This window comes from Aulostomus chinensis, chromosome 18 (genome assembly GCF_037954235.1).
Source record: "Aulostomus chinensis isolate RoL2024-O1b breed Wild chromosome 18, RoL_Achi_v1.0, whole genome shotgun sequence".
Taxonomy (NCBI): Eukaryota; Metazoa; Chordata; class Actinopteri; order Syngnathiformes; family Aulostomidae; genus Aulostomus; species Aulostomus chinensis.
Genome location: NC_141337.1, coordinates 19177616 through 19198003, shown reverse-complemented (window position 1 = coordinate 19198003; position 20388 = coordinate 19177616). Strand labels below are relative to the sequence as shown.

The 20388-nt window shown below is 41.6% G+C and overlaps 1 protein-coding gene across 2 annotated transcripts; it reads left to right on the top strand.

Annotated features, from left to right (window-relative positions):
* The first annotated feature begins 5744 nt into the window (after positions 1-5744).
* ldlra (low density lipoprotein receptor a) lies at positions 5745-20003 on the top strand. 2 transcript variants are annotated; one of them, XM_086184020.1, is made up of 18 exons: positions 5745-5960; positions 10341-10466; positions 10564-10686; positions 10762-11142; positions 11227-11349; positions 11434-11556; positions 11661-11780; positions 12500-12625; positions 12742-12913; positions 12997-13224; positions 13306-13424; positions 13558-13697; positions 13861-14002; positions 15847-15984; positions 16085-16345; positions 16679-16759; positions 16844-17007; positions 17302-20002. In XM_086184020.1, the coding sequence occupies exons 1-18, from the start codon at positions 5882-5884 to the stop codon at positions 17356-17358; spliced, it is 2703 nt and encodes a 900-aa protein (XP_086040146.1). In that variant the 5' UTR covers positions 5745-5881; the 3' UTR covers positions 17359-20002. The 2 variants fall into 2 exon arrangements, with proteins under 2 accessions (XP_086040146.1, XP_086040145.1); XM_086184019.1 differs by having other exon boundaries at positions 10762-11349; positions 17302-20003.
* The last annotated feature ends 385 nt before the right edge of the window (positions 20004-20388 follow it).

The window sequence follows — 20388 nt, the reverse complement described above, 5'->3', positions numbered from 1 at the left end:
AACTCAGTCTGCAGGACCAGATCAGACACTGACTTGGAAGAAAGAATACACAATCTTGATTTGGTGTAGAAGTTCATCGATCAAAACCTTAACCAGTACGGATTGTAGTTGCTCAGCACTCGACATCGCAAGTCACTGTCAACGTTTTTCGTGCTTTAATTTTCTCCCTGTGTCATTCTGAATCGACTTTTCCTTGGAGATGACGACAAATGTTACGTCTGAGAAGTAAACAAGTCACTGGTAATTCATGCTGCCTCTCACGGTCTATCAGCAGCAACGGCGGTTCAGAAATGGAGCACTTCGCCTGCAGGTTCAGTGGATGATTTAGAGCCAAACACACAAACATCTGAAGAATTCATTTTCAGAAAGAATCAGATGGTAATGGATAATCCATTCATGATAGAGAAATGTTATCTTGATTCTTGGTCTGCTTCTCTACACCCCCCACCTGGGGCTTGTGTGGTTACCTGTTTGTGAGCCTGGGCTAAAAAAAAACTTGCTTATCTGCTTGTGGGAGAGCCTGATTTAACCTTTGGGGCAGGGGGTTGATTATAGATGGACTGGAAGAACCAGAAAATCGATATAGTGGAGGAGATGACAATAGTAAAAGGGTGCTTTCTACCTACTGGTACTTTTGCTGAATCAAAGCCTGAGGAACTTATGTGCCTCCCTCTTCACCTCAGGCAGTCTTGATACTTTCTCTGTCAAGAGAAACTCAACCTGAAATTCCCAAGAAATCATGATGTCACATGTCAAGGTTGTCTCTGTAGAAACATCAATTCAGTGGGAGAAAGACAACGCGGTGTGCAGCCTATTTGTGGATGAGTGCTATTGTAACATCCAGAACTGGATTTTGTGTTTTGCGACAGCGTTAAAATCAGGAAATCCAATTCCTGGCCACATACAATTGTTCAAAGTCCACTGATTGTTCATCAAGAGTGTGTCTTAATGCTTTTTCAACGCAAGGGTTACGTTTTTACACAGCGCCTCAAACGCCAGCTGCATGGCAGAAAGCTACATGGTTTTTCCCAGTTGCCAAGAGTTGAACATTTTTTGCGTGGTCAAACAGCGCTAATCACTGTTACTCTGTTCAGTCTTTATTTGCCTCAGAGCAAGAACAGGAGAAAACATCGCGTGCTGACATTTTTACTTCAAAGATATTCTGACCCTCTTACGACAAACACATATAAACAGTGCAGATTCATGCATTGGAATCATTGTGCAACCAGGCATTGTGTGATTTCTGAACTGGCCTGAATGTAAAGCAGTGTAGTTGCTCAGTGAGGAGATGACTCCTCTTTCCTGTAACTGTGTCCATGTGATAGCCATAAGCTATAGTTTCCATCCATCCATCCATTTTCTTCCGCTTATCCTGTTAAGGGTCACGGGGGGCTGGAGCCTATCCCAGCAGCCTTCGGGCGAGAGGCAGGGTTCACCCTGGACAGGTCACCAGTCCATCGCAGGACCAACACATAGAGACAGACAACCATTCACACTCACAGTCACACCTACAGTCAATTTAGAGTATCAATCAGCCTCGTCCCCTCTTGATGTCTTTGGACTGTGGAGGAAGCTGGAGTACCAGAGAGAACCCACACAGGAACAGGGAGAACATGGAGACTCACAGAAAGATCCCGTGCCTGAGCTAGGACTTGAACCCAGAACCTTCTTGCTGTGAGGCCACAGTGCTGACCACTGCACCGCCGTGCCGCCACAATAATTTCCTTTATTATTAATTATCTGTTTTAAAATGAATAGGTGACTGCTTGTAATTTTTATTAAAAAAATAATTGTAAATTTCTTCTTATATTCCTTACCCTGTTAGGCATTCTGTGGACAGCAAAGTAAGAATCTCATTGAACAGGGAAACATGTTTCCATACTGTGCATGTGACAATAAACTTGTATAATAAAACAATAAACAATAAATAAAACAATAAACACTTTGAATCTTGTTCTCAGATGACAGTCAAAATGGGTTTTTAACAGTCACTTCACTTGTCAGGGCAGCAACTCAGCAAGCTGAGTTTAGAATGTGTCACCATCACATCTGAGATCTGGTCATGGCCTCCACTCACATTTATAGTGATGAATGCAGAAATTTGCATTGGAATGATTGAAGCGCGTTTGCTTAATAAATTAGGGTCTCTGTTTCATCGCAGCCAAATCTGGCACCTCCAGTGTTGTCAGCTTGGCCTTTTCACCTGGAAGAAAACACTTTGATGCGCACTAAACATTAGCATCCCAGGATCCAACAGATGTTTTAGAGCAGGGGTCCCCAAACTTTTTTCTGTGAGGGCCACATAACTTTCCCCTTCCCCTCCCAGTTTGTAACAGAAAAAGTGTGACAATCATGGGTTTGCCTAATAAAAATGTATTGTTTTCCAGGAAGCCACACAACCAAATCACCCTCTCTGGGTTCTTCACTGAAAAAAGTCAGGAAATCTATAATGACACCACCAAATCACCCTCCCTGGGTTCGGGTCTAGGAACTTCTTCTGGGGTTGCCAGACAGGGGCCCAGACTGCAGAAGGGTGGAACAGAATGTCATGCTCTGTGCGTGTATGAAATAGTTACTAACTGACTGTTCACACCAAACGGCAATGGGGATTTTCGCTTTATTCACGAATGTAAACATTGATCCAGCGATCAAATTCGCACGAATAAAGCGACGTGAAAACGACCATTTTAACAGTCGACTAGTCACCGACTATTGAAACGATTAGTCGACTAATCAGATCATTATTATTTTTTTCTTAAATTTAGCATGAAGTTGATTTAATTATGTGGCAAATGATAATAAACAAGAAAGATGGGAAGAAGGAAAAATACATCTTTTATTGAATTCATTAATTTAAAACACGTTTGTCAGTCACAGTCTCATAGCGCTCGAGCTCTCTTTTATATCAAAACACTCTTATAAAATGTCCAATGTGTCCTAAAAACCGTCCTGCTTGAATGTTACTTTTATCTCGCCGAGGCGAGTCAGACTCCGTTTCGTTCCACTGCCCGACGGGCTTCTTTAAATGTTCCTGCATCACCGCCATGACACCAAGGTCTGCTTAGCAGCCTTTGCTAGCAGTCTTTTTATTCTCCGTATCCAGGCTAAAATGACGCCAAACTTTAGAAGCTTTGGTTGATGATGTTGACGCCGCGTTCCTGTATGTTACCGCTCAGAGACAGAGACGCTACAGCGCATGAGCGACTCTCGGCAGAGACTATAATCAAGTGAGAGGCCTCACTCTGTTGGAAAAACCCGTCTGGCGACAATCGTTGACGATGGAATTCATTGTCGACTGTTGTTATTATCGATTTTTGTCGACAACGTCGACTAATCGTTGCAAACCCTAGTGAACACACCTTAATAGTTAATAGTGAAAATAGTTCATAGCTAGTTATCATTTTATTATCAAACACAAACACACATATGGAAAAAAAATCAAAATGCCTTTCTGGTATTGTTCAGGGGGCCGGGCCAAATGTGGAGGCGGGCCGTATCCGGCCCGCGGGCCATAGTTTGGGGACCACTGTTTTAGAGGGTAATCATTTGTTCATTCATTTGTTTTTTCACATTTTCTCTACTAAAGTCAGCTATTCAAATGCTTTCCTACGTTGGCCCTGATATGATAGGGTTTGTTTTGTCTTAAAACTTAAAAATTAGAATTCTCGACAGGTCCATGTAGATTTTGACGAGTTCTGCCAAGAATCGTGCATTTGTAACGGTAGACAGACGGTGTGGTCTCGATATGAAATCTCCCTCCCTGATGTGACAGATGCTGGCACCCATGGGTTTTAGCCTCCTTGCCTTTGCCTGCTCAGTTCATGCTGTGGTTGTGAGGTCAGGTCAGGTGTGGGATGGTGTTTGTCTGCACAATGCAGGTGACATAGGCAGTAACCCAGTTTCGAAAAAGGAACACAAGAGCAGAGCAGAGAGAGTTTGTGTCCACAGTCACGGGTTCAGTTGATGGAAGCTGACAGAAGCTTTCAGTTGTGTTACAGCTCGACCGTTAGCCAGCAGTGCTTAACTCAGTGGCATACACAACAACTTCCAAACCATTTGTCCATCAATAACACACACAAAAAATATACATTTGCTCTGATTTTGGAGACTGATACAGGCTCGCTGAAACTTCTCTTTTTCTTCTCCGCTCATGCTCCACAAGAGATCCTCTGTGGTGGAGATAAGAGGGAAAGACAGATGCAGCTACATATCTGAAATACTCTCACTGTGACAGCCCTCCATATTTCCACTACTTCTGTAGCTGTTTTTGTGTTCCAGGTGTTTCTATGAAAATACCAGTGTTTGTGTATGTTGAGAAGTGTTGAAGGTCATGCGTGATAACATGAACCCAGTCAGTACAGGTTATCTGGGGTTACAACCACGCTATCTAAATGTATCCCCCTTTCTGTGATACCGTCATGATCAGTATTACTTACCACTAGGAGCTGCATGTCTCCCCTAAAGAGCTCTTGTTTCCTAAACTAATATAATGATGCCATTACCGACCACATGAGGATCGTCAGAGATTAGGAACATATTCTGGTGTTGTTGGCTCTTTCTGCCTGGTTCAAGGTTGCTAAGTAGACGTTTATCTATTTAGAAGCACTTTATCTCTTCACCTCTGAAGTAAATGTCATTGAAAACTGTCTTATGGACCCAGTGAGACTTTGAACCTGATATCAAATGCAGATTTTTGTTGTTTTTTTTCATGAGCAGTGGCTTCCATCATTTCAGCAGATGGTAATTTGAAGTTAAAATACTTACTTACTATAAATACTTTGTCATGAGTATATTTACCTGCAAGTTTCATACTTTGGACTTTGTACAATGTTTACTTTTTTGATGACAGAAATTCTGAAATGAAATAAGTATTGTTGTGCGTGTGCATGTGTGTGTGTGTGTGTGTGTGTGAGAGAGAGAGAGAGAGAGAGAGAGAGGAGGGAGGGAGGGGGAGAGAGAGAGAGAGATATGGATGGCTGAATCACATACTGGTACCATCATCCAATGAAATGCGTCTGCCATCCTGTGTATGTTGACCGTGTATGTGGTGTAGCTCTTCTTTCTTCTTTGTTTACTGCCAGGATTTCTGTGCTGCATCTGGGGACACATTTGGGCTCCACACCACTTGGCTGTAGGTGTTTACTTGCATAACTACTTGGAAGCAGATCTGGCTCCAGTGGGTCATTTAATTGCACAGATTATCTTCTCTCCGAACTCCTCTCTTTGCTCCTGTCAGGCTTTTATATGACATGGTTGAGGGTCAGCTTTTACAGAGAGACAGTATTCATGTTACAGAGTCTGAGATTGGCCACAGAAAGACAGGAACGATTTGAGGCCACAAGACAGAACTTTGATTAATTTGTTTTTAAAAGATATAACCCGTTGCCACAAATTAATCAAATCAAGTGAACAAGTTGCATCTTGTGGCTACCAATTAATCAAATTTTGGAAAGATGTTACATCTTAAAATACATACAAGATATATTTTCTCTCTCTCTGGCCTAATTTTTTTCTTTCTCCCACTCTATGGCCTCTCCAGGACTCCATAAATGTGTGCATGTCTGTGCATCCCCCTGAAAGGGTTAAATCTATAGTAAAATACATCTCCACACAAAGCTCCGCCTCCTGATTGTTGAGTATGTGCCTTAGGAATCACACCACTCAAAGTCCCGCCTTCCCTTCTTGGGCCCCTGTATGTCCCGCCCACTGCTGGACCACATTGAAATGGGTCTGATGTTGTTGTCAAACATTATAGAGAGCAGAGCATCTCTCGTCAGAGCGTTCAGAAGTAGCCTCTTGAGGGAGGCCACCAGAACAGTGCCAAGCTGAGTCTTCAGTCCCCTGACAGAGAGACACAGACAGACTATAAAGTCCATTAGATATGCGTCCTTCAGCGTGCCTGGGAGATATGGAAGCCTTTTACGTGTCCTTGCTGGTTCTCATCATCGCCCTGCAGACAAGTAAGGTTCCTGCCCTTCATTTCAGTCTGACATTTGTGTGGAGAAATAATGGCACCCTATTTCTCTCCCTTATTAAATGTCATCATAATTATGTTAGGGTTTAAATTGCCCATTCCTCTGACAGCAGCGGATGCAAGATGTTGGGGGAGGGTGGAATTTCAAGAATATGGGGCAAATCTCTCGTACCCTCACAGAAAATATTCAGGAGAGGAACAGTTCTGACTTTTCATCCCTCTCCTCTACATATCACTGTGTTTGTGGGCTTAAACAGTACATTTTCTTTTTTTTTTCTATTTATCCTTGCATTTTTGAGTTTTTCATTTCTGGCGCTTCTCTGACAGCAGCTGCTGCAGCCAATGAGCTTCAAGGAGAGCACAGAAGTCAAGTGAGGTTTGTGAAGGGCCAGTTTTTGAACTATCTTGATTTGGGAATATGCGCCACTTGCTTTTTCACTGAAGAGTCCATCATGGGAACATTCTAACGATTTTTTCAGCATGAAACATCATTGCTCATTACTCTCTGGCATGGCATGATGCAACATTGGTGTTGTTTGCAGGAAGACATTTCCCCTCAATGCATCTGTCTCTGACCTGAGATGCCCTCACAGACTATGTATGTATTCAAAGGAGAAAAAAAAAAATACACACACACACACACACACGTATATATATATATATATATATATATACACGTGTGTGTGTGTGTGTGTGTGCTAATAGAACCCTTTATTCCCAAAATTATACTTAACTAGTTCACACCATTGGATGAATTGCGGCCAGCAGATATTTGCAACTTCACAAAATGAAACTTGTTCTTTGATTTATTCATGACCATAAAATATAACATGTTGTATCTTGTTTCCACAGTTTGATTATCTGAGAAATTCTATCACATGGGCACAATTAATCAAAGCAAGGGAGCAATCCTCCCAACTTGCCCTCAGACACAGTCTTGAGGGAGTATTGGTCTCACTCTGCGTCAAGTCACTGTCAGACCTGTTTCCAGTATACTCGTTCTTTTTGGTGATTGTGTGTGTGTGTGTGTGTGTGGAGGGGGGGGGGGGGGGGGGTTGTGAAACATGTTGGAACTGGCCAACTGCCGTTCATTTCCACACCAGTCAAATGATGTGAAATGGTGTGATTGAGACTTCTGTCTTGGAATGTTAGTTGTGACACCCTCACCCACTGTGAATACCTCTTAATTTGATGTCTCTGAGCAGAGAGGGCATCATAGGGGTTATTGTGCTAAGTGATGGCCTATGAGGTGAACAGGTGACAAGAAACAATTAAGCACACCAGACAGAGAAATCGCCAACAAACACGAACAGGACATGTTCTATTTTCCCAACACTGAATTCACTCAATCAGTAATGATGGCATTTGGTCCAGTTTGTCTTTCAAAGTCTGAACTTTAATCTCATTGAGTAAATAGCCAGGGTGAACTTGGATCTGAGTGACGTATCACCATTTTCAGGGAATTAGACCTGATCGACTTCTCTTTCTTATTCAGGGAAGAGGAAAGTTTGACATCTACAGTCATATTGAGATATTTGAGTGTTTATCCCACATCTGACCAGTAAGGAAATCCCTCTGATAGGTTGTGAATGCCCTCATGGTCAACCATCTTTATGGCAAGACTGCCCCATGGATGGGAAACACTACAGAGCCTTTCACCTGGAGTCATAAATGATTTTATGGTTTAACGTCAGTTGTAGATTTACTTCAGGGCTATAACATGGGACTGCTTGCAATTATGGAGTCCTCACCAACCTGCATAAGCTTGAAGACGTAAAGCTTTTCCTTGTTAAAGCATTAAGCATGACCAATGGCGCCAGATGTTATGATTTACTCTGTACAGCACTCACAGTGATAAATAATGAAGACTTTCTTTTAATATCCAACTTTTGTGTCGCAAATTCACGTCTACATAAATATGCAATTGGATATCAATGATGAAAGGTTAATCTTGGATTTACTGTAACCTGCTATGAGTCTGATGGCGGTGTGGAGCCCCCCAATTCTCTCAGAAACAGGTGGCCATTCAGTGTTTTGTGTCCTTTAGGCCATTGTCTCTTCATAAATGGTTGTTAAAAGTGCAGTCTGTTCAGTTCTTCCAAATCAGCAGCTTCATCGGGTCCATTAAAGATGGGGCTTGAGTGGGTTGAAATGAGGAGGGGTTTTTGTAGGTGGGAGCTTAAAATCCTGGAAATTTGAAAATGGGGCTTTATGAAAAAACAGCTGCTTTGTGTTGATTGAGAAAAATCTTTGTTTGCCTTACTTTACTTTAACCATGTATCTCCCCTATTTTAAAAACGTAGTCATGTATTGTAGTGCCGGCGTGACATACCAGAATATACACCTCCAAGCTGATTTATTACCATTGCTCAGCCAGTCCCATAAAATCATGCAGCACTGGGAACCTTTTCAGTGACCAGAGGTTAAAAAAGACTATGATTGTATGCTGACCATAAAAATGTTGCTTGGTCATGACTTGAATCCAGGCTGAAATGTAGCATTAACTATATCATGGCTTGCTGTGTAAGTTGGAGCAGAAATTCAATGTCTCAATAGATGTAATCCTAATGATCTTTTCAGTTGCTGTAGGTTTCAGATTCGAATGGGTATTTGTAAGCAACACACAGTACCATACAGTACATACTGTAACACATTACATTTTGTACATCCACCCAACCATCCATCCATAGTCTACCGCTTATTCTGTTAAGGGTCATGGGACGGGGGCTGGAGCCTATCCAAACTGCCTTTGGCAAGAAGGCAGGATACACCGTGGGTGTGAGGTGGGGTTCACCCTGGATGGATTGCCAGTCCATCGCAGGGCCAACACATAGAGACAGACAACCATTGGCTTTCACAGCCACTCCTACAGTCAATTTAGAGTATCAATCAGCCTCGTCCCCTCTTGATGTCTTTGGACTGTGGAGGAAGCTGGAGTACCAGAGAGACCCCACGCAGGCACAGGGAGAACCTTCTTGCTGTGAGGCGAGAGTGCTAACCACTACGCCACCATGCCAACCAGGGTACATCTTATCAATCTAAATCGAGATACAATATTGATCATATCTTCATATATCATGATAAAGTTATGATACGGAGTGATGCAATACGATAAATATTGCAATACACTGCATAATTCACAGAAAATGTCAAAGTAGAGCTTAAAATATTTGTTTATTGCACCTTTCCACTTCAGCTGTATTCAAAATAGTTTACAATTTTGCCTTATTCACAAAGGTTAAAAATATCCAGATTTTTTGGATGCAATGATTCAAACTGCCCAGTTGAATAGTGAACACACTGAAATCACGATACAATTATATCACCACATCTTGTGATATCATAGTGATGCTAGGGACTGGAATATTGCCTCGAAATTGTGAATAAGAATGTTCTAATGAGATGCTGTAGAGGCGGCACGGTGGTGCAGTGGTCAGCACGGTCGCCTCACAGCAAGAAGGTTCTGGGTCTGGGGTAGATCTTTCTGTGTGGAGTCTCCATGTTCTCCATGTTCCTGTGTGGGTTCTCTCTGGTACTCCAGCTTCCTCCCACAGTCCAAAGACATCAAGAGGGGACGAGGCTGATTGATACTCTAAATTGACCGTAGGTGTGACTGTGAGTGTGAATGGTTGTTTGTCTCTATGTGTTGGCCCTGTGATGGATTGGTGACCTGTCCAGGGTGAACCCTGCCTCTCGCACAAAAGCTGCTGAGGTAGGCTCCAGCCCCCCCCCCCCCCGCGCAACCCTTGACAGGATAAGTGGAGGGAAATGGATGGATGGAGATGCTGTAAGAATTTTATGATACAACCCTAAATGTAGATAATAGATCTTCTAAATGAAATATTCTCAAACATGATAGGACTATTTTTTTAAAACTTTTTTTCTGTTATTCTTGTTATTCTTACAGAAAGGAAGCAATGCTTGATGGCTGTCAATCTGGAAAACCAAATTAGGGCTAAAGACAAGATAAAGTCCTATCATGTTTAAGAACAATTTTTGTGTTTAAAAATGTTATATGGTGGAGGCCATCTCCTTGCTTCTTTGTCATTATTTGGGTGAAAGTCTGGCCAACCACTGAATGGACAGATATGAAAGTCATCCACTCATACCTGGATTAATGATGCAATTTTGTAATCTCCTTTAGATCAATCTGTTACCACCAGCATTTTAATTGCATCAACACAAACACATTAGAATCATTGCACATGGCTTATACAGCCCGAAAGAGCTGCTTGCTGGTGGAATTATTATTCTAGGTTACCTCGCATTTTTGTTTACGGTGAGTCTTCCTGCAGCAGTGCTTGATAGATGATAACCAAAACAATGTCCTTTTTTGCTGACGGTTGTTTATATCTCTGTGCCATAGATGCATTCATCACATGTGGAACCAAGCAGTTCCAGTGCGGGAATGGGAGATGCATCACAGTCAGATGGGTTTGTGATGGCACGGACGACTGTGGAGATGGCACCGATGAACTTCCTGCCACTTGCTGTGAGTGTTGCCTCATAATTGCGCAGCCTATTTACATGTAGATTCCATCATCCCTCTGAATTTACAGAGGGTTTTTGTGTGTGTACATCACTTCTAGTGGCCAAAACTTGCAGACCAACAGAGTTCAATTGTGCTGACCGCCTTAACCAATGTATACCGAGCTCTTGGCTCTGTGATGGAAAAGCTGACTGTGAAAATGGAGTTGATGAAGAGAGCTGTGGTGAGTCTTCCTCATACGTTGCGCTCAGAATTCACTGCCAGCTGTACTTTTTTCACCCATCTCCTTCTCTTTTAGAACCCAAGCACTGCACAGGGACAGAGTTCCGCTGCAGGACTGGCCAGTGTGTGTCAGCCTCTTTTGTGTGTGATGATGAGGCAGACTGTGATGACGGCAGTGATGAGGCCTCTTGTCCCCCAGTTACCTGCAGTGCTGCGTCCTTCCAGTGCAACAACACTGTTTGCGTTCCGCGCCTATGGGCCTGCGATGGCGATGCTGACTGCCCGGATAGCTCAGACGAGTGGCCACAGAACTGTGGTACGATGGGACCCACCTCTGTTGCCATTCACCACTGTTCTGCCCTTGAGTTCCACTGTGGTAGTGGAGAGTGCATCCATGGCAGCTGGAGGTGTGATGGAGGAGCTGACTGCCTTGACCAATCAGATGAAGCAGACTGCAGTACGTATGATTACCAAACAACCTTGGCAGTACTTAAAACACAGGTCTCTTTGACTAGAATCTCTGCCCTCTGGATCCCTCTAGCCCGTCCTTCCTGCCGTCCTGATGAGTTTGAGTGCGGTGATGGGACTTGCATTCATGGGAGCCGCCAGTGCAACCATCAGTATGACTGCAAGGACATGAGTGACGAAACTGGCTGTGTCAATGGTAGAACACCTTGCCCCCCTGCAGCTTTGAAGCACCAGTGAGGTCACTATCACCTGACCCCATGTTTGATTTTGCTCTTCACAGCAACCCACTGCGAGGGCCCAATGAGGTTTAAGTGCCGCAGTGGGGAATGTATCAGCATGGAGAAGGTGTGTGACCGGCGGCGTGATTGCAGGGATTGGTCAGATGAGCCTCTTAGGGAATGTGGTGAGTACACACATGACTGGATATCAACATTTTTTATGTGTTTAAGGACCATCTCTGCAATGTGTTTTGCTACAGGTGTCAATGTTTTCTTCTTTCTCCTACAGGTTCCAACGAATGCCTATACAATAATGGTGGCTGCTCTCATGTCTGTAATGACCTAAAAATCGGCTATGAGTGTCAGTGTCCTGCTGGATATACTCTGATGGGCCAAAAACGCTGTGAAGGTACAAACACTCATGCACACATTAACGTATTTCAAGCCACACCATATAACTTGTTCCCACAACTTAGTAATTATTGAGGCACAAAATATAATTTCTTCTCTCAATTCAAATGATTTTAGGCCATGAGATATCAATTTATTTCATATTTTTGACCAAATTATATCTCATGAACTCAAATAACCAAAATAAGAGGAGAAGTTCTATTTTGTAGCCTCAAAAGATATTTTAAAAAATCCCTCTCCATCCATCCATTTTCTATACCACTTATCTATTAAGGGTTGCGGGGGGCTGGAGCCTATCCCAGCTGACATTGGTTGAGGTACAACTGCCTCTCGTCGCAGGGTCATCAGGAGCAGTTAGGGGCTCTGTTTTTTTGCTCAAGCGTAATTTGACACGGTCATCAGGTGAAGTAAGGATGGAACCAGTGACCCTTCGGTTGCTAGACAGCCACTCTACCTCTGAGCAAAATTAAAAAAAAAAAAAATCATCTTTGCCTCCAATTTTTTTTCTCTCTCTATGGCCTCTCCAGGCTACCGTTAACACGCTATATTTTGTGGACTCAAATTGATTCAATCAACAGAACAACTGATAACCTTTGACCTCATAAAAATGACCTCTAAATCATTAGATGAATAGATAAAATATCTCTATGGCCACTTCAGGGCTCCATAGGTGTCTGTCGCCACTACTATTTTTTTGTTCTTTCATCTTTGAAACAGATATTGATGAGTGTGCTAACCCAGACACCTGCAGCCAGATCTGCATAAACCAGATAGGCAGCTACAAATGTGAATGTGAGGAGGGTTACCAAGTTGATCCAGCAACCAAAGCCTGCAAGGCCATTGGTAAATATCTTTTTTTATTATTTTGCAGAGCACAGATACTGTATAACCTGGTTAAATTTGATTTTCTAGCCATATTTGAGACTTGTGCCTTCTGCGATTTTTTTTTTTTTTTTTAGGTACAATAGCTTACCTTTTCTTCACCAATCGCCATGAAGTCAGAAAGATGACTCTTGACAAAAGCGAGTACACAAGAGTGATTCACCATCTGAAGAATGTTGTGGCTCTGGACATGAACATGGCCACCAAAGAGATCTACTGGTCAGACATCTCCCTGAAGAGGATCTACAGGTCAACAAGCTGTCAGTCTCAATAAAAAAATACTGGTTTTGCTTCCATTATTGGTTTGATTCAAGTTTTTAATGTTTATCCAGAGCTCAGATTGATTCTACAGAGGACGCCACTCATCACAGTGTAGTTATCAGTAACAACATTGATGCACCAGAGGGCATTGCTTTTGACTGGATCCATGGTAACCTGTACTGGACTGACAGTGTTCGCAGCACTGTCTCCATGGTAACTGCTGATGGAAGTCGTCGCAAAACTCTCTTCCAGCAAGGCTTATCGAAACCTCGAGCTATCGTGGTAGACCCATACAGCAAGTAAGGCTAGCCAATGTTTTATCCTTATCTGACTCCCATCAGTGTTTTGATTTGCATTTATTTTTACATTACTCCTCACAGCTTTGTTTACTGGACTGACTGGGGGAATCCTGCAAAGATCGAGAGGGGTGGTCTCAATGGAGGTGACCGCATGGCTCTGGTCACAGACAACATTGTTTGGCCCAATGGAATGACACTCGGTAAACTCTTAACATTCATATCTTTCTGGTGTCAAGTTGTTGTTTTTTTTATCATGTCAATGACTATGGTATCTCTGGCCTGACCTGTTGCCTCCCACCAACACAAGCCCCTCTCTTCCATTCTCCTCCCCAGACCTGCTGAACCAGCGTCTCTACTGGGTGGACTCCAAGCTTCACACCCTTTCCAGTATCGATGTGCAGGGCGGTGGTCGACGCACTCTCATCATTGATGAGCACAAGCTGGGTCACCCACTGGGTCTCACTGTGTTTGAGGTAGATATTTACTGCTTGATAAATGTTGTTACACATAAACCCAGAGGGAATAAACATCCTGTAAACATCTCATTGCCCTTGTAAACACTGGTATGTACTTATTTATTGACTCCTCTGGAAATAGGTGTTGTCATCTAACTGACCTTCTCTTCTTTTCTCTCAGGAAAGGGTTTTCTGGACTGATGTAAGCACCAACACCATCATGAGCGCAAATAGGTTGACTGGTGATGAAATCACACCACTTGTGGAGAACCTGTCATCACCAGAAGACATTATTCTCTACCATAACCTCAAACAGCCCACTGGTAGGCCTTTTTTTTTTTTTTTTTTGCCTCTCAGGGACATTATTTTTATGTGTCAATGTATCTGGAATCATTGCTGACCACCTCTATGTAAAAACAGCCTGTAACATTTGCAATACTTATTTTTTCTGGCTCCTTTTAAATCAGTTCTTTTTCATCTTTGAAAATCAGGTGTTGCTCTGCAATGGAACAATATTTGGTAGTTTTAAGTGTATAGTAAGTGTGTATTGTATAGTAATTAAGTGTGGTTACTAAAAAAAAACACGTCAGGCAACACTATTTTTAATGGGAAATGCAAAATTGGACATCGTGGGATCACCTGTCATTGCCATGCACAGGCTTTTTTTTTTTTAGAGGGGCAGGGGCAGGAGCACAAAGAAAAAAGGGAACTCCTGTTGCAGCTATTATGGTTATTAGTTTTTAAGTACATGATGAACTTACATAGTAGGGGTGTGAATCTCAGCACTGAGGACGATTCGATACACATCTCGATGCACTGCCAGCGATACGATACTTTTAACGATTATAATTTTCTGGCGATACGATGCGATGCGATTCACCCTCTTCACGATGCGATACGATGCGATAATCATTTAGTTCAAGTCAATGCAATACGATATGATGCAATTTGTTGCGATATGATGCGATTCAACATGATGCAAATAAGCAAAGAAAAAAAAAGAAATTAAATGAAGTACCTTCTGGCTCAGGCCCTAAAAAAATGGAATTCAGTGGTACGACAAAAAGGATTTGGCTTCATTCCTTACGGGCACTTGGCAGTAAATTCAACAAAAGCGCTGTTCGTCTTTTTTACTATGCACCACTTCATGCAAATTCTTTTTGCCATCTTAAAACAGCAGCAACTTTCCTCACACTTTCACATCGGCTATGCAATTACGATAGCAGTGGTTCTCTGCTGTGCGCGCGAACGCCCATGCTGTTTTACTAGTAGTGTATTGTTTGTGCCTCACGGCTTCCGTCCGTATTCAATACAATACGCGAAATAATGATGGTGCATTCATAGCGCCTGGGGAACAGCAGATGGGGTGAAGTTTAACATGAAGAAAACGGCGCTTGCATCAGATTTTACCGATACCCACCAACGCGTCAAGATGAATCTAGATTTCACCCATCAATTGCATCACACCCAGTGAATGAGCCGATGCACTCGCATCGCGCACATGCACATCGATGCATCGATTAATATCGATTATTTTCCACACCTTTATTACATAGTATTTATTTCACCTTGAAATAATCTTTTATTCACCTTGTCAAGTGTAGATGACCTATCGAAGGGGCTCGATTAGTCTTGGAAAATTATAACTCAAACGCTGTTTCTGCCTTTAAATCATGCTTTGATTGAGAATTAAAGCCATGAGCCACATTTGAAAAGAAAATATAAAACAGAACAAAATGTTCACAAGTCCGTCAGAAGGCAAAAAAAGCATGTAGTTTCACACCACTTAGGATTTACCTGTATATGTGCATGCACCTGGTCAAACGTAACTATATCTGAAGACTGAACAATGTTGGATTTGCTAACATTTGCAGGACACCTAGACATTAAGAAGTTTATCCTTTTTTTTCAAAGAAATGGACATTTTTGGAATTTTAGGCTAAGTAAAGTTCTTTAAAAGGTATTGCTGGGGAGTTTTTGCTGCGGGTTTCAGAGTAGAGTTCTAGTGTCCACATTAATCCACTTCAGAAGTATGTCAAGTCTACATCTAGAAACCACAGAATAATTCACATTATAGCACAATAAATTCAAACAAGTCCTCATAGCTGGATTGGTAATTCTACTGAAACTGAACCGAACTATAATGTAATCTCTCTTCCCATTGCAGGGAGGGACTGGTGTCAGGTGTCCAACTGTGAATTCTTGTGCTTGGCAGCTCCTCAAGTGGGCAGACATCCCCCAAAATATACCTGTGTCTGTCCAGATAACATGATGCTAGCCAGGGACATGAGAACTTGTGTACATGGTATGTCAATTATCAGACATCAAGGAAGACATTACAGTGCCATAATGGAATCATTTAAACAGAATATTTCCTGACTCTTCCATTATTTATTCCTTACCAGCTGTGCCAACACCTGCAGATCCTCAAATTTCCTCCCCCAGCCCACGTCGTCTGCTACCGGTACCCCTCCGGAGCACAACCAAGCCCCAGAGCCATGTCACCAAAGCTCCCATCCCAACCACCAGCTCTATTGCCAACACAATGCCAAGCACCTCTGAGCCCTGGCTCAGGACTACCACACCAGAACCGAAGACCTCTTCAGCCCATCCAGTCAACCCCAAATTCCCCCAGATCACCACAGAGGTCTCAGTTACGCCTTCAGGTTGGTCAAAAAACATACGTATAAAACATAGATTGGCAGGCAGTAACTTTGCTGTTGTTCTGTGTACGACACAAGAGATGAAGATTAACTCTGATCATTAAAATCTGCACAACATATGATTCTTTAGCCACTCACTTGGGGCACTCACAAGTTACTATATACTATATATATATATATATATATACTATATGTATGGAGCAGTAAGACACCGATATGAAACCATATAAGTGAGTCAATGATTTGAATCATCCATAATGTTTAATGAACCAGTGAATTTTTCAATCAATCTAAAAACTTGTAGTTTGTAACTGACTGTGTTTCCTTATCCTGCAGATATCCAGCGCAATTTTGGTGGAGTTATACCAAAACCTGCCTCCACTATCCCAATAGCTTTGTACATCGTTTTACCTCTGGGTGAGTTACTTCATTTTAATGTAAACCACAAACGTAGCTCACATCTACCATCACATCTAATGTCACTCTGGATGTCCTTCCCAGTGATTTTTTGTATGGTGGCCATCGGTGGTGTACTGTTATGGAAGAACTTCAAACTGAAGAACACCAACACAATCCACTTTGACAACCCTGTCTATCAGAAAACCACAGAAGATCAAGTGCACATTTGGAGGAGCCACAGCCCCGATGGTTACTCCTATCCAAAAGTGAGTCCTCTGTTGAACTTATTTAGATATTGTTCTTACAACCAGTTTAACGACTTGAATAAAAAATACATCTAAATTTCTGCTTGATTGTTTGCTGAAAAATCTATCCTTTTAAGAGGAAGTTTCATTTTTGCTGATGCTGTAAGAAAATCTTTTATTCCTTTTGTCCAGCTCCAGTGTTCTCTAATGTACATTTTTTTCAGTTTTTAAATCAGATTTTTTCTTTTTAAGAATAATACTTGAATTGTCTAATGTGTTTTGTTTTGTTTTTTCTTTCTTTCTCTGACATATCAGAGACAAATTGTGAGCCTGGATGAAGAGGAGGACAATCCAGCCTTCACAGAAAACTGAAAGTGTGGAAAGAAGAGCCTCAGCGATAAGTTGTCTTGGATGTCCTTTTATATTTTTACCTCACATAGCACAAACATATGGAAGACAAAGCCAGCATCATAAAACCTTTAACCACGATATCCTCACTCATAAACAAACACTCTATGATGGGAAAACCAGGGTCAAACAATTTCTCAGACTGCCTGTTTATTTTGCTTTGTTTTGTTTTATTTTCTTTGAATTGACAATCCGTTGGGATGTCCCAGTTATTTGTGTCAGCTCGAATATACAAATGCGATGTAAATATCACTTTGTATTATTTTTGTGATCCTGTAGAAAGTACTTGATGCATTATTTCTAGTTTAAAGGAAATGATTAAAATTTTGGAAAACATGCTTTGATTTAGGGTTAAATGAAAAGACCACTATTGTTCTTATTGTTGTGTTTTTCTATGAAGGTTTAGCCAGGTGATAATTAGCTTGGCTTAGTTTAATGTAAACCGTGAAAGCAGGAGGAAAAAGCTGGTGTGGACCTGTGTAAAGATTACTCCTTTAAATCTTATTATTTAAAATTATGTATCAAGTTTTTTGATCCATACACAAATCGAAATGTAAACTTTGGAATTCAGGAGGAGCGGTGTTAGAAAACTCATCTGCCGTGCTTGTAATTGTTTTTTTAAAATAATGTCAATTCTTGACAAGGGATTAATTGATCTCATTATCTTGCTGAAACAAGTTCTTCTCATCTCAAGATAACATCAATAAAGAAGTCATTGTAAACGGCTATTCTCAGCTTCCTTAGTGGACTAAGTTAGCTGTTGGTGACCAGCGGGAGGTCACAGAGACTTCCTGACCTATTTATATAGCTTCTCTCACAGTAAACTCCCAATCCGTCTAAAAACAAAAGTATGAGCTCTAAACGGTTAATAAGTAGGATTCTGACGTGAAAGCTTCACTGTTCTGTCGTTTCCAGTCTTGATGCAAAGCTAACCTACCTTGTGCCACTCGCCCTGTAGTTAAAGCCAATATGAATGCTCTAAATTCCCAGAATTTCTCAATGTTCTTTTAAATCTCGCTCTTTTAATTTAAACAAATTGAACTTTTCTTTGTTGTTCTTTTACAAGACAAATGCTAACTCTAGAGTTCATGTAATGTCAAGTCTGAAGTATGAATGTGAAATGTCTTTGTACAAATTTACCCATTGTGGTCTTAAATGGCCTTTAAATTGCTGTACATGTGTATATGGAGTTGTACATCCACCAGTTGCACAGTCGCATGATCATCTAACGTAAAGAGGCCTAAAGTATTTTGACCCCTTTAGCACAGTGCATTTGTGCCACGACTCCACGGTGATAGTCTTCCAATTCAGCCGTCTGTTGGACAACAGTCCAGCTAGTTTTTCCTGACTTGTGAATGGCAGTCTGTGTGTTGGACATCTAACTTGAAAGGAACAGTGAGCTCATAGATGAAAATGTCTTCCTCTCTCTGAATCATTTCATCTTAATCGTCTGAATCTAACTGAAATGCCCATGGTAAGTTGGACGAGGCGTTTTTTTTAGTCCACTGAACACCACCAGAGTTTCATAGGGAAAGGGATTGCAGTGATCCCCCAAGTAGTTGGAGTGAATGGTGACCAAAAACAAGTAGAATCCTAAAATTCCTCCATGCTGCTCATCTGAACAATGCCAAGTTGTTTTGGAAACACCACTGACGTCATGCTTTTGGCTACCTGCTCCCAGCCATGAGTCCATGTCTTCAGGGAGGCTAAAAACATGGCTTTCAGTGATGGCTTTCCAAACAACTTTGCATTTAGAGGCTTCAGGACACTTGGAATACTTCAGAGGAGCAGCATGGAAGACTTTCATGGTTTATCATGTATTTTTCATCACTTTTATTGTTTGGGATATTACTGCAACATCTTTTCCTGTGAGGCACTATCAGTCTTTTGTAGACTAAAACTTTCATTTGTCATCCTATAAGGAAGAGGATGCGTAGTTAATGGCTCAGCTTTCATTTTTGGGTGAACTACCTCTTTAACTTTTCCCTCCCTTGTGCCTCTCAGGAGGTCCTGTGCATTCCTCAAAGACAGAATAGCTTTGATGCAGCCTTGTGTGACCAGCTCCTAACACTCTCTACCATTTCACGTGTATATTTACAGCCTCCCCGAGGACGGCTACTTCAACTTACCTTATAAATCCAGGCATTCCTGGCAAAAGGGAACCATGTGCTCCATCACAGTTTTTAAGTCTCGGTGGCTGTTTGAAGTTACATGTTTATTGCTGTCAAAGGTGTGCCTTTTCAATGAAATATTTTATTCACATATTCATAATGGTGCTGTTGAACTCAGTGGATTTGTATAAGGTTTGTTGTGTCTGCCACTTTACCATGAATCGTTATGTGCAGGTGGACTTTATTTTTTTTGTGACGTGGGATAATGGCTGTTCTAGACACATGTGAATGCTTTTAGGAAGAGAAATGATAGTGAAGCTGTACATAAAGGAGAACATTTTTTTCTAATCACTGACTAGCAGTGTATGTTGGGTGTGTAAATATATTGTGCATATATGTAAATACTTGTTCTCAACAGTTTTTTTTGTAATGATGCTCGTCTTGCCGTTGTAAACGCTGAACATTTGCTGAAATTCAATAAATGCATATATTTATTATAGTCACAAATATCTGGATTCAGTTTTTTATGACTTGCACATGAATTTTGTCGATGCATTGGACACACCAGTGATATTTCACTCAAAAACATTTTTCCTTTCAAGAACTGAACTGCACAAATTTGACTGCCCTCTTTCTTCATTACACTGAACTGAAGGGGTTATAGTTTGACTTCGGCATGAATCAAACCACTTGTGGATTAGCTTCAAGATAAATGTATGTGACTGGCTCTCTCTGGGTGGGAGGAAAAATGTTTTATTGAGCTCAAGACATTTATTTATGAGTACTTGGGTGTTGTTTAATGTGTTGGACGAGAGGTTGTGTTGAGATAGTTCCGTATCTCTTCCTCTCCAGGTTGAAGTCAAAGTTCGGGACGATGAGCCTA

What these genes read in the sequence shown, in the direction of transcription:
- ldlra (XM_086184019.1), top strand. Translation starts at nt 5,882, where the DNA reads ATGCGTCCTTCAGCGTGCCTGGGAGATATGGAAGCCTTTTACGTGTCC. An exon ending in CATCATCGCCCTGCAGACAA is followed by an intron (nt 5,961 to 10,340) that starts GTAAGGTTCCTG and finishes TCTGTGCCATAG; the next exon opens with ATGCATTCATCACATGTGGA. An exon ending in GTACATCGTTTTACCTCTGG is followed by an intron (nt 16,760 to 16,843) that starts GTGAGTTACTTC and finishes TGTCCTTCCCAG; the next exon opens with TGATTTTTTGTATGGTGGCC.